Raw genomic sequence first — 20,989 nt, 5'->3', positions numbered from 1 at the left:
AGCGTGACCAGAAAACACAAAATTTTGTGTTCGCCTTTTCACTTCTACCCACCCAACAACACGAAATTCCAACCACACCCCTCATTCAACTCCCGACCAATGCTAGACATGACGGTCAACGAGGGTATAAAGGTCATTTCACTCCAAAACCCCGCTCCAATTAAAACCCAGTTTCCAACACTCTGCACCCGGTGCAAAACACAAAATAAAAAAATAAAATGAAATTCTCGAATTGTTTTTTTTTTTTTTTTTTTTTTTTTTTTTTTTTTTTTTGTGTTGAAAACTAAAAGTTAAAAATAAAATTCGTTTCATTTCTTGCTTGTTCATTTCACTCTCACTCACTCTCTCACTCTCTCCCTCACTCTCTCGTTTCGTTTCTCGTTTTCTTTCTTCCTCTTTTGAAACCTTCTCACGCGCTTCCTTAGGGAAAGATTGGTTTCGTACAACGAGGTACTTCGATTTTCTGGTTCCCTTGTTCTGCATTTTCGTTTCATGCAAGTGCATTTCCTTCTCTTTCGCGTTTTCCATGCGGATTGTATGACTAAGCTTTTTTTTTTTTTTTTGCTGGTTCCTTGCGTTTTCTAGGGTTTAGGGTTTTGCGTTGCTGTGCGAGACGCGAAATTGAACACCGTTTGATTCGCTTCTGAGGTAAGAAACAGGCTGAAGAAGAAGAATTTTGTTATTTGTTTATTTATTTATTTTTAATTCTTGCTTGTGTTTGTTTTAGTTGTGATTGTGGTTCGATTTTAGTTTGACTTGCTCTGTTTCTTAGAAGGTCTTCATTGTTGGGGGAAATTTTCATGCATTGTTCGTTTTTATCTCTTGTTTTATTTATTCATTGGTTTTTGTTTCGTTGAACTTGTGATCAACCAAATTTTCAATTTGTGTTTAGCTTACACGATGAAATGGAAGTGAATGGGAGTGATCTTTTGTCCTTTTTTTTGTTGAAACAGGATTTGAAAGGTAGCTTTGGAGGAATTAGTGGGAGCTTTATTTTTTACGTTGTTTATGGAGTTGGGTTAGATTATTATATGCTTGCTTGTTTTTGATTTGAGTATTGGTAGAGTTGTTTCTAGCTGACTGTGTTCTCTGGAGAATTGGGTTAGTGACTTTATGTGTGTAAAGTCATTTAATGCCATAAATAAGGAGTAATTTTTTAGGTGATAGTAATCATAATTACTGATGTAGTTCTGGTTGTAAGTTGTGAGTAATTAAATTAACACTTTCTAGTATAGATTTATAAATATGCATTTGTGTTTAGACACACATATCAGTGTGATCTCTCTGTTTTTCAAATGCCTCAGTGGTAACTGGCTGAGGATTGACTTCATAAATGTTTTTTTATGTGGGACTGCTCTTATGGTGGTGATAGTACTTCCAAGTAAGAATGGAAGCATCATCTCTTTGATTGGGTGCTTGATAAAATGCTATTTGAAAGATCTAATTTTCTAAACATTGTGTGATTTTTAGTATACCCTTCAGAGATTAATGGTGGTCAGTTATTTTTGGACATGCCTGATGTATTCATTCTTTGCTGGGTTACCTTTCTAGTATTTTCTGTTCAATTGATGGTTCAATTACTTTTCCTCTGTAATTCTGTTGAAGTTTTGCAAGGTATACAAATAATGACTGTAACTTTGAGTTATCTGTCAGCAGGCACTGTATTGATCACAAATATAATGGAGGATAATCCCCCCTCAAGCCTTTTAGATGGAACTGTTGTCGGGATCAAATTTGGTATGGCTACGCGCCAGGAAATTGTAAGCACAAAACACAATTGTTTTTAGTTATATTAATTGTATAACTAATGCTGATCCAGAGTTGTGGTCTTTGTGATATTCAGTCAGCATCTCTTTTATTAATTAACTCAAATGAGATACTTGTATCAAGTTTGGACAATGTTGTTATGATCAATGGCACTTGGTTGGTTTTTTATTATCCCCTAAATTACAATTTTGCAAATCCAAATTAAGAATTAATTTTTTTAGTATCCTAATTCTTTTTAAAAGATTGGATACTTCACCAATATATATCAATGAAGTATCTGAGAGTATTAGATAATGATATGTGAAACAAATTGAAGTATTGGTGCTTCATAGCCTTGTATCAAGTTTGGACAATGTTGTTATTACAATAGCAGCCCCAAGGATGAAGGATTTGTGCTTCAATTTTGGGAAACAGTTTCTAGAGTTTTATTAGTGTTTTTTGATGGGTTCTTTAAGAACCTTGTTTGGACTTCTTTTGATATTTATTGAAATTTATTCATGTTGCTACAGAAGTATGGTCTGATTCTTTTTGAGGGTTGAATATTTGAAATCAATTTATATGTATATTACTATATATTTATATATGAATATATTTACTTATGTCTGCTTAATGGTCATAGTTTTATTTATTTGTTTATTTATTTTTATTTTAATTCTGATCTTGTTGGCTTGTGCATGTCGTGTTTTGATTATACTTGGTGGAAAAATCACCTCTTTTTTATTTTTTTATATTTATTTGTCAAAACTTGTCTTTGTAAGACTTAATTACAATTCTATTGAATATAAATTGATATTATGCTCTATTCAATATTTGACTACTTTTAAATTTTTTGCCTTTGCCTTGATAGTGTACAGCATCCATTAGTGACTCTTCAATCAGTCATGCTAGTCAGCTGTCAAATCCATTCCTTGGACTGCCCCTTGAATTTGGAAGATGTGAATCTTGTGGTACCTCTGAAGTAGGAAAATGTGAAGGTTTGTTATTTGCTTCTTTTCTGTACTGTCTTTTAAATGGTAAAAGAAGATAGATTTCAAATGAAGTAATTTGATTTTACTTTTCAGGTCACTTTGGATACATTGAGCTACCAGTTCCAATATATCATCCTAGTCATGTTAGTGAATTGAAACGGATGCTGAGCCTGGTCTGCTTAAACTGCTTAAAATTGAGGAAAACAAAGGTATTGACAAATGGAGTATGAAGATGAGATTCTTCATTTTTTGCATGTCTATATCTAACTTGTGTGAACTAGTAATTCAAGGTGTAGTAGGGATTTTAATGGTGTGTATTGGTTTAATCTTTTACCTATTTGTTTGACTTAAAATAATTTTAAATAGGCAATTTGCCATTAAAATCTTAATTTTTTACTTTCCATTTTTTCCCAAAAAAAAAAAAAACATTATCTATTATCATATCTTTCACAAGGTAACAAGTTTTTTATAATTTGGGTGAAGCATTGGCAGAATGGCACATCCATTATTTGTTTTGTTCAGAATTCTTTTTAATAGTAAATCTAATTTTCCAAATCTAAATAAACTAAATATCCTATTTTTATACGCCAAGTCAACTATACTGATACACTAAAATCTTTCTAACCTATGTTACTTTAAAATGCAAAAGCACAACTTATATTAGATAGGGGAAAGGATCTACTTACTCCAAGAGTAAGTCTTGAAGATATAATTGGTTACTCCACTTAATAACTTTTTTATACGATGTGAATTTATTAAACCTAGCAGTTGAATCATGTGACACTATCTTGATGACAATGCATACCAGATTTTAGATAAATTAAACATTTATATGTATGTAACATTATAGCTGACATTTATATTTGAAAAACTATATACTATGTTAAATTATGAATTGATGAAGTATCCACTAGTATTTAAATTGTCATTTTTCAACTTGATCCACTTAAAATAAATATTGACAAAGTGTCAACACTTGCCCTTGGAGTGGAATGCCCCAAGGCTTTCTGAGGGCTTAGCATGGTACTTCCAAATTACTCAGTAAAGGAATTGCTGGCAGTGGAAATCAAATCTAAGCCTTTCAATTAAAGGGTTTCAATTTTAATTGTTATTAGATAACAAACCCTTGTTGGCATATGTATTTGGTTTCTTTATGAAAGTATTTCAATTTTTTAAGCAAATGTAGCTTCATTTATTATAACTTCTGAGTTAAATTTAACTGTCATGTTGTGAAATGTTTTCATATGCTCAACTGGTTAATAGTTGATTGAGTAATTAATTTCAATATTATTTGTTTTTAATAGGCACCTTTTCTGCCTAACTCTTTTTGGTAATATTGCGTAATATTTATTTACAAATAATGGTTTTATAATGCTTGAAATTGAAATAATTTAGTTCTGTACACTTTTGCTAGATTTTTTTCATCAAAAAATTATTTAAAATTGTATTTAAATCACACTGAATATTGATAAATTTAAATTAGGTCAAGTTGAATTGGTTATAGAGTTTTCTTTTTGACTTGATGGTAAAATAAATGCTTTGAATAATATTTATTGTTATGATAATAATTAAAAAGTATTTGATGTGTTAATTTTAAAGATATATTATAAATATAATTTTACTTTTATATTAATAAAGGTCCTTTAAATGGTTGTCTGATTATGTTCTTTCCATTAGTAAAATAAATTGTGAAACAATCTCATATTATGGTTGTAAAGTTGGTCATTGACTGAAAATATGCGATTGTTATGATATTCATCATTACATATGTATTTATGATATTATGAAAATTGAAGTTATTATATAAGCAATGTTCAAATAAATATTGTCATGTCATGTCTGGAAGAGATTTGGTTATCAATTTAGAAAAACAGTTGGAACTAGTAAGGAGTTTGGACAAACAGTGATATGTGAAAGTGTGAAATAAAAAGAAGTTTGACTGAATAATATAATTGATTAAACAAAGTGATATTCTTTAAGGAAGACTGCATAATAGTGATTAGGGAGATGATAACAAAAAATTGTTGTAATTGTATTTATATATGTACAGGTAAGAGTGCTAGTTGATACACCTTTGAAATGAATATGGGTAAATGTGTGCTATTTTGTAGTACAACTGAGACCTCTGATTTAATATATTAGTTAGTCTATAATAACTTTGTTGTTGATAACATTTTCTCTTTATTCTTGGCCTCATTTTAAAGATAAGGACTCCTAAATGAAGTTTGGAGTTTGATCAGATGAACTTCTTCAAAAGCACTTCTAGCAGAAGAAAAGAAAAGAAAAAAATAATTATGCTTCTCCAAGAGCTAAAATTAGCTGATACACAAGTTTAAAAACATATTTTAGAGATTCTAATATGAGAAAGCTTCTACAAATTAACTTGTACATAAGTTAATTTTAACATTTTAACTTCTAGTGAAGCTTATTTTATTTTTCCTTTGTATTTTCTTATCTTAGAAGTGCTTTTGGAAAAAATTATCTAAATAGGCCATTGCTAGATTTTTTTTCTTAATTTTTTTGGCATTCCTGCCATCATACATTTTAGTTGTTTGGTGCCCCTTTAAAATGAACATATGTGTGCTTCATCTAATGCGTTTATGTGTGCTTGACCTTACTGGCTCATATCTTTTCAGTTTGCAGCTTCAAGCAGTGGATTGGCACAGAGATTATTGTCTCCTTGTTGTGAGGTTAGAATGGTCAAATCTCAAAATATCCTTTCTCAATTGGAAGATATTATTGTCTCCTCTTGGTATTCAATTAGTTTTTTCTTATCAGAGTTGGCTAAATTTGGTTTTACTATTGATGCTATATATATATTTATGTATCTTTTTTTGTGAGAAAATTGATGCTATACTGTTATAGATGGACATATGTTGTTTCTGTAAAAATTCATTTCCAAGGCTCATGGTATTTATTTCTTCCTTTTAGGAGCTTAATGCTTCTCTAGTTTCTATTCGGGAGGTTAAAACAAGTGATGGAGCTTGTTATCTTGCACTGAGGGTTTCCAAATCCAAGATTCAGAATGGTTTTTGGAGTTTTTTAGAAAAATATGGCTATCGCTATGAGGGTGATCACATTCGAGCCTTGCTTCCTTGCGAGGTTTAGTTTCTTCTGACTCATATTGTTACTTAACTGCTCAAATTGCTATTGCTTTACTTGTTTACATGTGTTGCCCAATTACTAGATTTTTGCAATTACCCTTTTTATGTCCTTAATATTATTTGGCCTATGTAAGTTCTCTCTTTCTCTATTATTCTTTTGCTACAGGTTTGTCTTTGAAATGTGATCCTTCAAAGTGAGAAATTGTTGGATCTGGCATTATCTATTTCCCTGGAATTCATTTTTCATTAATTTAAAGGATATTTCATATATATAATGATTTGTATTAGTTAATATCAAATGAATGACTAAATGCTTGGTTTAACTACCTATGCTATGTAGTGGCATATATTTTTATCTTGACAATTTTATTTTATTGCTTCATTACATCACTAGAGTTGGCATTTATATTTTCTTAATGATTAAAATTTCTACTGCTGAAATGCTTTTGATTCGCTGTTACTATGATCTGTAATTTATAGTTTCAGGCTAAGTGTTGTGTGTTATTTATTTTTAATTTGTTATCTTTATATTGAAATTTGTTATTTGCCTTTTGATTAATATTTTGCTCTTAACATATGTATCAGGCAATGGAAATTATTAAGAGAATGCCGATAGAGACCAGAAAAAAGCTTGCTGGAAAGGGATATTTTCCTCAAGATGGATATGTTTTGAAGTATCTTCCAGTACCACCAAATTGCTTGTCTGTGCCAGTAGTTTCAGATGGCGTCAGTGTCATGTCTTCGGTGAGAAAATGAACATGTTATTATGTCAGAAAATGTCTCACTAGTTACTTTTGTTCTCTATTATGGCTAATTCTATGAGTTAATAGTTTATGTACAATGTAATAGATTTTTAACTGTCATCTATTCACAAATCGCTTTATGTTGTAAATTTGTTGAATTTCATAATAACTACCTTATAGTTATATCAGCAATTATTTTTTATTGGTTGACAGTGTTAAAAATTTTACACCTACAGAGCATAGAAATTAAAGTCTAATTCTATTTTCTGTCATAGTTTATTCTGTTATCAGAGTCTGCTACAACATTTTAATTGCCTGTTTGTTAAACTAGCCTTGATGTTGGCTCTTCTCTAAAATTCTGTACCATGTTTATATATGTATAAATATGGCATCTCCATTCAGAGTTCATTATGTAAACTAACTTGCACAGATTATTGAAACTCTCTCCTTTTGATTTTCTTGCTTGAGTATTCATATCTTGGTTTACTTGCCTTGGCCATAGTGTATTTGTAAGTGATGTATCTTTGTTGCTTTGCAGGATCCTTCCATAACAATTCTCAGAAAATTGCTCAGGAAGGTTGAAATCATCAAAAGCTCTAGATCTGGTGAACCAAACTTTGAGTCTCATCATGTGGAAGCAAATGATTTGCAGTCGGTGGTTAATCAGTATTTTCAAATTAGGGGTACTTCTAAAGCAGCTCGTGATATAGAAACACGTTTTGGGGTCAATAAAGAGCTTAATGAATCGTCAACTAAAGCATGGCTTGAGAAAATGCGAACTTTATTTATAAGAAAGGGTTCAGGTTTTTCCTCCCGAAATGTGATAACTGGAGATTGTTATAAGAGGATAAATGAAGTAGGAATTCCTGCTGAAGTTGCCCAGCGAATAACATTTGAGGAGAGAGTTAACATCCATAACATCAGTTATTTGCAGAAGTTAGTTGATGAAAATTTGTGCCTGACCTACAAGGAAGGTGTATCAACTTATTCACTTAGGGAGGGCTCTAAGGGGCACATATATCTTAAGCCTGGTCAGATAGTCCATCGGAGGATTATGGATGGGGATATTGTCTTCATTAACAGACCACCTACAACTCACAAACACTCTTTACAAGCACTTTTCGTCTACATCCATGATGACCACACAGTGAAAATAAATCCTCTAATTTGTGGACCGCTTGGGGCTGATTTTGATGGTGACTGTGTCCATCTGTTTTATCCTCAGTCGCTTGCTGCTAAAGCTGAAGTTGTGGAGCTATTTTCTGTGGAGAATCAGCTGCTTAGCTCTCACAGTGGTAATTTGAACCTACAATTAAGCACTGATTCGTTGTTGTCACTGAAGATGTTGGTGAAGAGATGTTTTTTTGATAGGGCAGCAGCTAATCAATTGGCGATGTTTCTGTTGCTTCCTTTGCCTCAGCCTGCTTTACTCAAGGCCAGTTCTGGTGATTCTTACTGGACTTCCATTCAAATGTTACAGTGTGCTTTACCTTTGTGTTTTGATTGCACTGGGGGACGGTACTTGATTAGGCAGAGTGAAATCTTAGAATTTGATTTCAACAGGGATGTTCTGCCTGCAACGATAAATGAAATAGCGGCTTCAATTTTCTTTGGGAAGGGTCCAAAGGAAGCGCTAAATTTCTTTGATGTAATGCAACCCTTTTTGATGGAAAGCTTATTTGCTGATGGGTTTAGTGTTAGCTTACAAGACTTTTCAATTTCTAAAGCAATCAAAAGAATTATAAACAGAAACATTGGAAAAGTTTCTTCTCTGTTATATCAGCTGAGGTCCTTATACAATGAGCTGGTGGCACAGCAGTTGGAGAAGCACATTCGTGATATTGAACTTCCTATTATTAATTTTGCTCTAAAATCAACTAAACTGGGAGAACTAATTGACTCAAAGAGTAAATCCGCTATTGATAAAGTTGTTCAGCAGATTGGGTTCTTAGGGCAGCAACTTTTTGAAAGGGGAAGATTCTATTCCAAAGGATTGGTTGAAGATGTAGCTTCACATTTTCATGGGAAGTGTTGTTATGATGAGGAAGGTTATCCCTCTGCTGAGTATGGATTGCTCAAAGGGTGTTTCTTTAATGGTTTGGATCCATATGAAGAGATGGTGCATTCAATTTCAACGAGAGAAATACTAGTGCGTTCTTCAAGAGGATTATCAGAACCTGGAACACTCTTTAAGAATTTAATGGCCATCCTTCGGGATGTTGTGATTTGTTATGATGGAACTGTGAGAAATGTTTGTAGTAATTCCATTATCCAGTTTGAGTATGGGATACAAGCTGGAGAGAAAACTCAGCACTTATTTCCTGCTGGTGAGCCTGTAGGTGTCTTAGCTGCAACTTCTATGTCAAATCCTGCTTATAAGGCTGTCCTTGATGCTAGTCCTAGCAGCAATTCTTCATGGGAGTTGATGAAGGTAAACATGTCGTTGTAGTGAATTAAGGACATCTGTTTTTCATATCACAATAAATTATTTTTTCTGAATTTTTTATTTATGCATTTTATTTTCAGGAAATTTTACTCTGCAAGGTCAATTTTAAGAATGAGCCTATTGATCGTCGTGTAATTTTGTACTTGAATGACTGTGATTGTGGAAGGAGTTATTGTCGGGAAAATGCCGCTTATTCAGTTAAAAATCAATTGAGAAAAGTCAGTCTCAAGGATGCAGCAGTGGAGTTCATTATTGAGTAAGTTTCCTCATTTATGTTATGCTTTATAACACTATTCTACACATTTTCTAGTTATTTATTTTTAATGTTTCTTATAATGCATGGATCAAATATGTTGAATTGGTTGGTATCTTGTGGCTTGAATTATTTGTCAATGGTGGCAGTTGCCAGTGTAGTTATATCATATATGGCATGCAATGCCTGGATACTGTGGACTATTATTTGTCTGATAATGTTATCAAGATTGCAAGTTTACATGTAGGATTGCCTGAATATTAGTTTTGCTGCTGTCACAATCCCAAGCAAACTGAGGATTGTTGAGCTGCTGGATTGGATGAGATGGTTGGCTAACTTGGCAAAATGGTGGGATAGTTGAGTTTGGGGAGCCTTGTCGTTGAAGTATTTGAACAAGGATTAAGAAAGTCATCAACTAGTTTCAATTTCTTGAAATCATGAGTTCATTTGAGTATATTACATTTTTATTCCAATATTTCATTAATATTATCTCTTTTCACATAGTGGAGGTATCAAAAGGCATGGATAAAATTGTAGAAAAGCTATGCTTTCTCGGATTTATGTCACAATTTGAAACAAACTAAAACTTTAATGGTGTCAATTACTTTGAAGTGAAGAGTAGTTTTATCAAATGGGAAAAAAGTGGTTTTGCATATACAAGTTGGGGAGTGTTAAGATATCATATGAAACAGAAAATCTCATGCACACGCATATCAATGAACATGAGACTCAAGAATGCAGTTCTGTTGCTCTGCACGTAACTATGTAAGGAATATTGTCTTTCCTTGAATCAGGCACGAGCAAATTCCAAAGGAAAACCATGTATTTTATTTTTATTTTGAAAATTGTTAGTTTTGATTCCCAAGATGCCAGAAACGGGAAACATCTGGTATGTTCTGTTGGAATATTTATTTATTGTGTCGAGGAGGGTAATAAGTCTTCGTAAGCAGTTTGTCTGTTCTTGTTCTGTTTATCTATACTGATTTTGTTTAGGATAAACCATAGTCTTTGCATTATTTGATTAAGTTGTGATATTTTATATTATTGAAAGATATGTTAATGTTTAATTTTTTGGGGACTTGTTTCTTACCTGCAGATACCAACAGCAGCGCACTCACAAGGGAAACTCTGAAAATGATGCTGGGCTTGTTGGTCATATTTATCTGGATGAGGTTATTGGATTTCCTTTTCATCCAATATGTGCATAATGTTCCTACTTGCTAGTTGCTACCTACATGCATGGCAACTATTATAAATTTTTTCCTTCATTATATGAAACTTGTTAGAATATAGGAAATTATCCAATAAAATCTTGACCATATTTGGGAGTATCCTAGAACTATTTAGACTATCCAATAAGTATCTAGAATATATCTTGTTAGAATATTTTAGTGCATCAAAGAGATTATCTCTTAGGACTATCTTCCCCATTTTCTTACTTTCCATATTTGGTAACATGTGATGATTTTTTTTTCTTTGGTTAGGAACTTAGGATTATGATTGGTATAAATGAGGTTTACTGCTTTATAGTATAACAAATCATGTCATATCATCAGGTCTATTTAAATTTCATTCTACTTTGTCTCTAACTCTATTCTCTCTATCCTTTCCCTTTCCCTAAAAGGCTAAAACCCTGTAATTTTAACAAACTTAATAAACTAACATGACTAACATTTTGGCATGACTCTGGATATTTACTCCGATATGCAGCAGAGTTGGAAAATTCTTTCAAACAACTGAAACAAGTATTTGTAATTATTTTTTCTATGTTTTATTTTTTTTTAGTTTTTTACTAGTATATTTTACGGGTTAAATTATATGTAACTAAAATTTATAATAAATTATATATACAAATAATATTATATTTGAACATATAGATCATATTTAAAATTTGTATAAATAGTTACTTTTAAACATATAAATTATTATAGATTTATGATAAATAATTTATATTATAGCATAATATTATTTATTGATAATATATTTTAAAAATATTAAAAATTAATTTATAAATAATTATGATAAATTAAAATCAAAATAGATAAGAAGTTACTTTTTTTTTTAAAAACCCTCTTGTGACTTGTTGAAGAAAAGTCTTTAAAAATGCTCGTGTAAGATAGAAATTTATGTGTAATATATAGGGGTTCATTAAGAGCTATTGTACTGAATTTAATATTATTAGTTTTTTTTACATAAATTTAATTAAAATGTTGCGAGTTTTCAAAAACCTTGGTAGTAAATAGTGGATAGCAGCCTGGGGCAGCTGCCCCAAACATGCTATAGCGGATTGATGCTGGCTAATATTTTGAATTTTTAAATATATAGTTTCTATTATATAATATATTTTGTTAATAATATTTTATATTCTCTCTTATTATTTTATATATTTCTTATTACTATATTAATTTTATTTAATTATCAGATTTTCCCATTTTATATCTTAAATTTATGCTTGTCTCTATCATATAATATAATTAGGTATTAATATTATTTTTTTAAAATATTCTTAAAATTGGGTGAATAATTGTGCAAGACTTAGTTAGATTAAGAATAAAGTATCCAAGTTACAATTGGAGTACCACGGTTGTGAAGGGATTGACAAAACACCGAGGTGGTTTCTTCATGTAGGGAGGGCAACACCATAGTACAAAACTGTATCAATTGGAGAATTGCTGGATTAAGTGTATTTTAAAGAAATATGTTGGGAAACCTCTAATGACTTTGATGGATATTTTAAAATTGGATTTTGGTAAACTACAATTGCATGAAATTCCACCACCTGGGAGAAGGCTTGGTGGTTGAGTTATTCTTATATTTGTAATTGTAATCAATCCCTATATATTAAACACAAATTGCTATCCAGCCTAAGAGTGTTTTTAGGGACTTTTCTTCTACGAAAGAGGTTTTAGGGATTTTTTTTAACTTGTCTAATTTGGTTTTATTTATCCTAATTATTTATGAATTAAATTTTAATATTTTAAAAATAAATTATCAATAAATAAAGATAATCTTGTGTTATAATATAAATTATTTATCATATTTATATAAATTTTAAATATAATTTATACATTCAAACTTAATATTTATTTGCATATATTATTTATTATAAATTTTAGTTATATATAATAAACATTTAACCTCTGCATTGCACAAACTAAAATATTAGTTACTATCATTGTTTAATTAAGTATTTAATAACTAACAATATCCTTTTGAACAGATGATGTTAGACGAGCTGAAGATCAACATGGATGATGTTTTCCAAAAATGCCAAGATAGACTAAATTCATTTGGTCGGAAAAAGAAACTTAATCCCATTTTGAAGAATACTCAATTATCATTTAGGTTAATTCTCAGTTCTTTCCTTTTCATTTGATAATCTGTCATCCATTTGTAATTATTCATGCTTTTCTGAAATAATTTGTTGCTTGCAACATGATCGGTAGTAGGCATATGAGCACTTTTTTTCCAAAAGCATGAACCTCTATTAGAGAGGGGCCCAATTCTAGTATAGGTTAGTTACCTATGTTTGGGGGGAAATAAATAGGGTGGACTTGTTTTCAAGTGGGACATTGATTGAATAATTGAGGAATAATTAAGTTAATCGTTGTGGGACTTGGGTTTTTCTAATAATGGAGGAGTATAATCATCAGACTGCGGTGCTTGAGCAACACTGATCGAGTTAGATTCATTTAAGGATTTGAACATATCAATATGATGCTACTGAGCTTGGAGCAGAGCTGCAATTTCATCAAGATGAAACTATTCAGTTTTGCTATGAACAAGTGTGATGAAAGCTTCATATTTGATGGCTAATTTATCTAAAATTACTTCAATATGTTCTTGAAGAGAAACATGTTCACTGATAGAAGCATGTGCAAGAGATATTCAGTGATAGAATTATCATCTTTTATTCTTTTCTTTAATTCAGTTTGGAACTGATGAGATCTAGCTTTTGTGAGGGTCTGAAAGTATTTGTGAATATTCTCCCAAAGCAAGCAGACAAGGGTGCATGCAGCCAATAACATGTGGTAAAATTGACAGAGAGAGAAAATTGAAGACAAGCTAATAACATATGATCTTGCTGTTCCAAAAGTGAGTAAGCTGGATTCTCAATTGTAGAATCACAATTCTCCTTAGAAAGAAATCAGGGAAGAATTTCTGGATTCAGAATAAACTTTTGGAGACAATATCCATGCAACACAGGGTTGATCTATTGTTTCTAGACGAGAAAAATCTTGGTAAGTTTATTGGTCATTGGATAAGGGAAATGCACTGGTATTGCTGGAGAAGAAGTCACCACCATATGTTGCTTAAAAGTAAAAGTTGGTGCCTAGGCACAAAAGTTTATGTTGGTGGTTGCAATTCCAGCACTCAGGTCACAAGAGTGGGGGAGACAGTGGATTAGATGTTGGTGTCAGATTGGAACCATTGACACTTCTCAAGTTTAAATACCGTAATAGTTCTCTGTAATTGGGGGGGGGGGGGAGAGAGAGAGAGAGAGAGAGAGAGAGAGAGAGAGTTTAGAGAGAATGAATTGTATTATTGATATTGTAAATATTAGAGAGGGAAACAACTATTTATATTAAATGCAGGCTTCTCCAGGAAGCTAACAGACAAAAAGATTTGCTGACCAATATAACAGTGTCATAACTAACTAACTCAAGAATACTCCAGAGAAATACAGAGAAAGCTTCGAAATTTACTACTACTACTACTCTTGAATTCTTTGAGCTTGTACCAAATATTTTTTTTTCCACTGACGGAGTAGTAATTCAGAGAGAGGGATCAGTCAATAAAAATTCCCCATATTCTATATTTTCTTTTGTGAAGTCTACTTTTGTTATATAAGTATGTTGGTATCTTAACATGAACCTTTTCCTTGTTGTTGTTGTTGTTTTTTTTTTTTTTTTAATTTGTAAAATCAGTTTCAGAATGCTGCAAATTTTACTAATTGAATTATGAATATACTAAGTTTTATTCTTGTCATGCTCATTTTCCAAAGGTTGTTATGCATATGATTAGGAGTATGAGCATTGAAGTGTTTAGCCTTTTTCTTAACTCGAAATAGTAGCTTTGTTAGAAAGAAATGAGAAAGTTGGACAATCAGAGTATAGGAAATCCTACTTACCAGAATGAAATTAAAGTAAAAGGCAGACAAGAAAATGAAAACATTGGCAAAGCTACCCATTCTCTACACAATTTTTAAATGGCAACTCTTAATGCAGTCTTTAGTAGAACTCTTAACCCAGACAGTACTATTTAAGAGGAACTGCAAAAGGGCTCATTCTTTGTTGTATCTTGGATATAAGTTCTATATTTTATTGGTCTTGCGAAAGTGATTTGCATATTTGTTTGGGAGTTAAACTTGGTCTTAAAACTTGGAATTCAAGTGTAGTCTCATGGTTGTAAGTTAACATGTTCAATGTGAAGTTATATCATCAGGTGCCCAACTATTATTTTATTTGTGTCTTGAACGGATGGCACATGTATTTATACTAAGTACTAACAATATGCTGATACAAAATAATCTCCATTAAATGTTTCCCTAACTATTTAGTGATGTTCTAACTACAGCATGAAAATATGAAACGTGTGCTTTCAATACCAACAACTCAGCTACCATATATGTTGAGTCTGCCAATAGTATAATGCTGTAGTGTAGCCATTGCATGTTGTGTCTATCCTCAGTATTGTCCTTGGAAAAAATATGGTTTCTCTATTTGTTTCATAGACGATTAAAAATGGAAATTCCTTGATTTCTTTATTACAACTTCTCAACTCCTTTTTCTTTGCTCTTCCTATTTATTAAAATTGTTGATCCAAACAAGGAGGGAAAATAAAATAAGATTAAAGCTTTTGTATGTGCATAATGCGTTGCCTTTATATGTCATTGTAATCACATGTTTTGTTTTCTGATTATTGCAGTTTATAGTTTATATCACTTTTTAATCTATGTTCCTTCTTGGCAGTGAGTCTACACATTTTGCTGCACCATGTATAACATTCATTTGGCCAGACAGTGGTGATGAGGATTTGGACAATACTGTAAAGGTCATGTCTGACACAATCTGCCCTGTTCTTTTAGAAACAATAATCCAAGGTATTTTTCTTTCACTCATTTCTTTAATGGAAGTACTATATTTCTTTTATCATTACTTCTATATGTAGGGTTTTGTAAGGAAGGTGGCAAAGATAAAAGGTATACTAGAATTAGAATGATGTTGGATGTAATTTGTATGCCACCATTCACCAACTTAATGTCCTATGGTCTATTAGGTTTGCATAGAAAAGTGAAAAATGAATTTGTTTTAATCTTGATGAAAGTACTAAAGTTATTGAGTCACTGAGTTACAATCCTGTATACACTATCATGTCTTGGTTGGAGTAGGTGTCGGTTATAACTGTCTGGCATTGACAGTTGTAACTGACAAAGGGTTGGTACTGCAAATTTGAAAATGCTAAAAAAAAAAGAATTCTCTTGCTCCCCCATAACAACCATTCGGTGCTAGACCTAGCAACAACCATTTGTTTCCAAGACCACTAACATACTAAATTTGTTTCAAGATAAATAGCTGCACCAGAAGTGGATCTGTGATCATCAGGATCCTCAACCTAGATAGCATTGTAAATGAAATGAACAATGAAGTGTTGATTGCAAGCAGCAGGGTAGAATGGAATACTGGGGTAAAGGGTACCTTTGAGGTACCATAAAATTCTCATAACCGTAGTCCAATGAGATTCAAGTCAATTAGACATGAACTTGCAAGCTTTATTAATGGATAACTGAACTCATGCATGTAATTGTTACATATTGAAGTGCACTCACCAAAAATCTTTAGAAACAAGGACCTGGTTGAAGGTCAGAACCATGCTTGTACAATTTGCAACTAGAAATCATAGGAGTAAACATGGACTTAGCATCACTCATGGTGTATTTTGACCCGAAGTCCTTGATAACTTGGTTTGAGTCAAAACTAATGAACCATTGGGCTGAGAGTGTACTATTATGCCCACAAAATAGTCGAATGCCTAGTTGCTTGAGAGAAAATAGAGTCCATTCCATTCAGGTGACAAGTTGTTGAACTAATGTAGTTGACTTGCTATTTATAATGATGTCATAAACGTTTACTAAGAGATAGAGACAAAATAGGAGGGACCACGTTTACTGTCGTAACCAAACTGTAGTATGGTGCGTTTGAGATGCTCAAACCAAGCTCAGGAAGGTTTTTCGAGACCATACATTGCCTTGTGCAATGAAGTATCATGTGGCTCAACCTTGAGGTTGTATCATATACACTTATCAAGAATCTCATGAAGAAATTTTTTGTTGACATCAAACTGCAGAAGGGACCAAGTATAATTGAGCAGAAGCATGTGATTTGTTGGATCGAGCGCTTACCACTAGGCCAAAAGCTATAGCTGATAGTCAGGGCGCAACTCTTTCTACTTAAGAGCGTAGCAGCCCAAGCGCCATGATTCGACAGTGACTTGGCCCACCTAGCCTCCGCCACGGGACAATTGATGCAACCCGCAACAATCTCCCCCTCAGCAATTGCCCTGCTGGGTAACGAACTCATGACCTTGGCTCTGATACCAATTGTTGGATCGAACGCTTACCACTAGGCTAAAAGCTATAGCTGATAGTTAGGGCGCAACTCTTTCTACTTAAGAGCGTAGCAGCCCAAGCGCCATGATTCGACAGTGACTTGGCCCACCTAGCCTCCGTCACGGGACAATTGATGCAACCCGCAACAATTAATTTTAATAATGACATGTTTGTTTACCAGCGTAAAGTTACAAAACCAAAACCTTGCTGTTGACTGAAGCATTTCTGCGCTAAATGGACTTTGTGTATTTATTGTTAAAACCATCAACATGAAAATTCTGAATTCATTAAAATAAATACTTAGGATCTTTTAAGGCTTGTGTTAGGAACCAAGAATTAAGAAATAGCAAGAAAAGAAAGATTATATTGACTAGAATGAAAATGAACAAGAGATTTAGAGAAATCTCTCCTCCAAGGGTTTCCTCTTCATAAAGGATTTCTCCTTTCACAAAGAACTAACATTCAATTTACAAATGACAACTTCTCGATCCTGTCTCTCCCCTACAGTCTCCCTATTTATAACAAACTAGCTAGTATTCTAACCAACTCTCCCGTTCCTGCAGTCCTAACAAATAACAATACCACCCTTTCTAAGAAACAACACTGTCCTCAAGGTTGAAATCCTAAAAAAAAAAAAAGAAATTTCTTGAGCACTACAAGTGTTGAAAAATATCCATTCTGTTCCTCTATCTTTTATCTCCATCAGAATCAATTTGTGGAAGGCACACCATTGTTATCACAAATAGGATGGTTGTCTGCCCATAACGACCCATTAACCACCACCTGTAAACTGGTGTTCGATGGCATCAGTTGTGGAAGAGGCATAAGTGGGTACTGTATACTTTAGAGAATTGGGCCAATGGACCCAACGTTTTAAGTAGTCTTTTTTTTTTTCATCAAGTCTGTTAGGCCTTTTCTTGAAATAAGTTTAACTTTTAATTGTTTTTGAACTTAGTGTAGCATATAATGTACTAAATGTAATAACAAAAAATAAAATAATAATAATAATAATAAAGAAATATAATAAACTTTGTAAAACATAACACTAACATATATATAGTAAACTAAATAATAGTAAATTTGAAAACTAAATAAAACGTAACATAATTATAAAATTTAATTCTATTAATCTATTATAAAATTCTGATTATGAACTTTTAGTTTAAATTTGTTTAATATTATGTTTTATTGATTATTTTCTTTATCTATTTTATTTTTTTATTTATATGTATTATAAGTATTTTATGTTGAAGTGTAGGATCTTACGATTTGAGTTACGATCTTCGAGTTACGAGTTTTTACCTCTTTTCCGATCTTAGATAAAATCTCGATTTTAATAACCTTGCATGGTGATCTTTGTACATTCATTTTGCCTTGAATTTATTGTCGTGTTGGCAGCTATGGACACAACAAAGTTTAATGAGAAAGGCTCATGTAGCAAATTTGAATTCGAAGATTCCAATGCCATCAATGTTCCTCCCACCTTCATGATAGATTCTGGGTCCAATAATGGTTCATGTTTCATCACATAAATCTTTTTGTGGATTCATGGATTTTGAAAAATAAAATGAGCCTTGGTTGCATCTCCACCTTTGACTTCCTTTTTGATCAAATTTGATATTGGGTTATCTAGAAAACAGTCTTCACACCCACTACTCTTCACTCTATTTTCCTTGCATTTGTCTCCCTTTATTGATGGATCAGCTTCTTCCTCCACCATAGCTTTTTCAATATCTATTTCCCTTGCTAACTTTTCTTCATCATTTTTTATTTCTTCTCTCACAAATGGTGTGGTTGATGATTATTGAACCCTCTTTAATTTTGCTTTCTAATTTCAAGAATTGCAATGAATCACCATTACCCTCAAAACTTCTACGCTTCGAATCAGTTCCCCCTACTTTGCTTCCATTAAAGGTGGGTAACTCCATTTCTTTTTCCTAAGAATGCACCAGGTCACCTATGCATTCTGACTCATTGCCAAGGTTATCGATGGCGGATAACGGTCTATGGCGGTGAGGCCAAAAATCCTTTATAACTCTATGGCGGATGCCATGGCGGCCTATGGCAGACGTCATGGCGGACAAAAAAAAAATTTTATATATATATTATATACAAAAAAAACAGCAAAACAATAAATAACAAGCAACAAAACTAAATTAAAACCAACATAATATCAACTTAAATACTTAAATATACCATAATTCATTGTCTCATAACATAATTGATTAAAACACAACAAAAAACATAGAAAAACAAGAGTACAATAAGCATTTTGCTAATCTAATCATCCTCCTCATCATCATCATTCTCCTCCTCTTCCTCAATGTAATCATTCTCTTCATTGAATGCCAAAGGGGCATAGCCTTCAACTTCTTCACCTTCTGAATTGTCAAAGTTAATATTTGGAAATTCTTCCTCTAACTCCTCACTAATATCTTCTGAATCTTCTTCAACAACTTCAACAACTTTTCCTTTTCCTTTCCTAGTTGAAGAAGACACTCCTTTGCCTTTTTTAGATGATGCTCCTTCCCCACTTGGAGGTTGCTTCCTTTTGTTACGCCTAGTATACATTAGAGGCTCTCCAACCCCTGAAGCATCATAAACTTGATTCCAAGTAAGTGGATCATTTCCACCAAAAACCCTCTCATCTAGAGCTTCAACTTCATCATCATCATCCCCATCCATCTCTCCAACCAGCCATTCATTACATTCATCAATATCATTAAGGCTAATGGGATCAACTTCATCCTTAAGGTTGTATTCGCATGAGTGCTTGATTATACTTAACATAGACCAAGTCATGTAATTTTTTATGATCAAGCCTATTTCTTCTCTTAGTATGAATCTGCAACATTAAATTAAATAATTAAGTAAACATTTTAAAATATTTGGAACTAATAAGACTCTTCAAAAGCAAATTAATTACTTGCTCAAAGACGCTCCAATTACGTTCACAACCGGATGAACTACAAGTCAAGCTCAATATCTTTATGGCTAGTTGTTGTAAATTGGGGGTTGATGAACCATAAAGTCTCCACCATTGAGCTATAAAGTCAAAAGAAAGTGTGTTAAATATGGAACAATTAGTAGAATAGAAGTTTGCAACTCAAGGTTTAGTTTCTAACCCGGTGAAACCTTTTTCCTCATTGCTATAGCAACTTCAGTCCCAAACAATTCTCCTGCAACTTTATAAGTGTGTAGCTCCATCATGATTTTTTGCTCCACTTGCAAATCTCCTACCAACTTATTCATGCTTGCATAAAACCCTCTTATAATCTCACTATCAAATTCCATTTGAGGGTTGTCATAATACATCTCTGGATTCAAAAAATGACCAGCTGCATGTAATGGGCGATGAAGCTGAACTTCCCATCTTCTATCAACAATTTCAAACACGGCTTTATATTTAGTCTCATTGTTATTGAAAGACTTCATAATAGCCTCCTTTTCCTTATCCATAGCTTCATATATATATAGCCCATAGCTGGCTTTTTCTCACCATCAACAAGTCTAAGTACTTTTACAAGAGGTGCCATGACTTTAAGTATGTACACTACATTCCTCCAAAAAGAAGGCATCAAAACAGTTTTACATACTTCTCTTTCTTTTGCTTCCTTTGATAATTTGTTTCAATTCCACTCATCCGAAACAAACATTTTTCTTAAATTTGATTTTTCTTGGTGGATCCTTTCCAAAGAAAGAAAAGGTGTTGCAAATCGAGTCACCGCATGTCTCACTAGCTCCCTTTTGTTTGTATAAAACCTTAACAAACTTAGGGTGCTTGAATGGCTATAAATGAAGCCAACAAGAGAAATTGCCCGTTGAATTGTTTTCTTGATATTTGGAAGCTTCCCAATATCCTCCAACATTAAATCTATGCAATGGGCTGCACATGGGGTCCAAAAAATTTTCTTCCTTTTTGCTTCCAACATCTTGCCAGCAAGAACATAATTACTCCCATTGTCCGTGATAACTTGGACAACTTTTTCCTCCCCAATATCCTCTACAATAGAATCTAGTAATTCAAATAACTTTTCTCTGGTCTTCACAAAATTAGACCCATCAACAGATTTAATGAACATTGTCCCTACAGAAGAGT

At 32.7% G+C, this 20,989-nt stretch overlaps 2 protein-coding genes across 2 annotated transcripts in view; one reads left to right on the top strand and one right to left on the bottom strand.

Annotated features, from left to right (window-relative positions):
* The first annotated feature begins 297 nt into the window (after nt 1-297).
* Nucleotides 298-20,989, top strand: part of NRPD1B (nuclear RNA polymerase D1B) — a 34,479-nt gene continuing 13,787 nt past the window's right edge. Inside the window, exons 1-13 of the mRNA XM_083062205.1 lie at nt 298-450; nt 586-648; nt 1,657-1,760; nt 2,615-2,741; nt 2,829-2,944; nt 5,372-5,425; nt 5,667-5,837; nt 6,425-6,583; nt 7,121-9,013; nt 9,109-9,284; nt 10,378-10,453; nt 12,502-12,626; nt 15,254-15,384. Coding sequence (XP_082918331.1) covers nt 1,680-1,760; nt 2,615-2,741; nt 2,829-2,944; nt 5,372-5,425; nt 5,667-5,837; nt 6,425-6,583; nt 7,121-9,013; nt 9,109-9,284; nt 10,378-10,453; nt 12,502-12,626; nt 15,254-15,384 — 3,109 coding nt within the window. The 5' untranslated portion in view covers nt 298-450; nt 586-648; nt 1,657-1,679. The remainder of the gene's footprint in view (nt 451-585; nt 649-1,656; nt 1,761-2,614; nt 2,742-2,828; nt 2,945-5,371; nt 5,426-5,666; nt 5,838-6,424; nt 6,584-7,120; nt 9,014-9,108; nt 9,285-10,377; nt 10,454-12,501; nt 12,627-15,253; nt 15,385-20,989) is intronic.
* Nucleotides 19,640-20,384, bottom strand: LOC109797251 (uncharacterized). Its single transcript, XM_083062406.1, has 3 exons — nt 20,016-20,384; nt 19,817-19,935; nt 19,640-19,735 (listed from the first exon to the last, which is right to left on the bottom strand). Exons 1-3 carry the CDS (start codon nt 20,347-20,349, stop codon nt 19,640-19,642), a joined length of 549 nt encoding a protein of 182 aa, XP_082918532.1. The 5' UTR covers nt 20,350-20,384.

Source organism: Cajanus cajan, chromosome 8, assembly GCF_000230855.2.
Source record: "Cajanus cajan strain Asha chromosome 8, NIPB_CcT2T_4, whole genome shotgun sequence".
Taxonomy (NCBI): Eukaryota; Viridiplantae; Streptophyta; class Magnoliopsida; order Fabales; family Fabaceae; genus Cajanus; species Cajanus cajan.
This window is presented reverse-complemented; position numbering and strand designations above follow the sequence as displayed.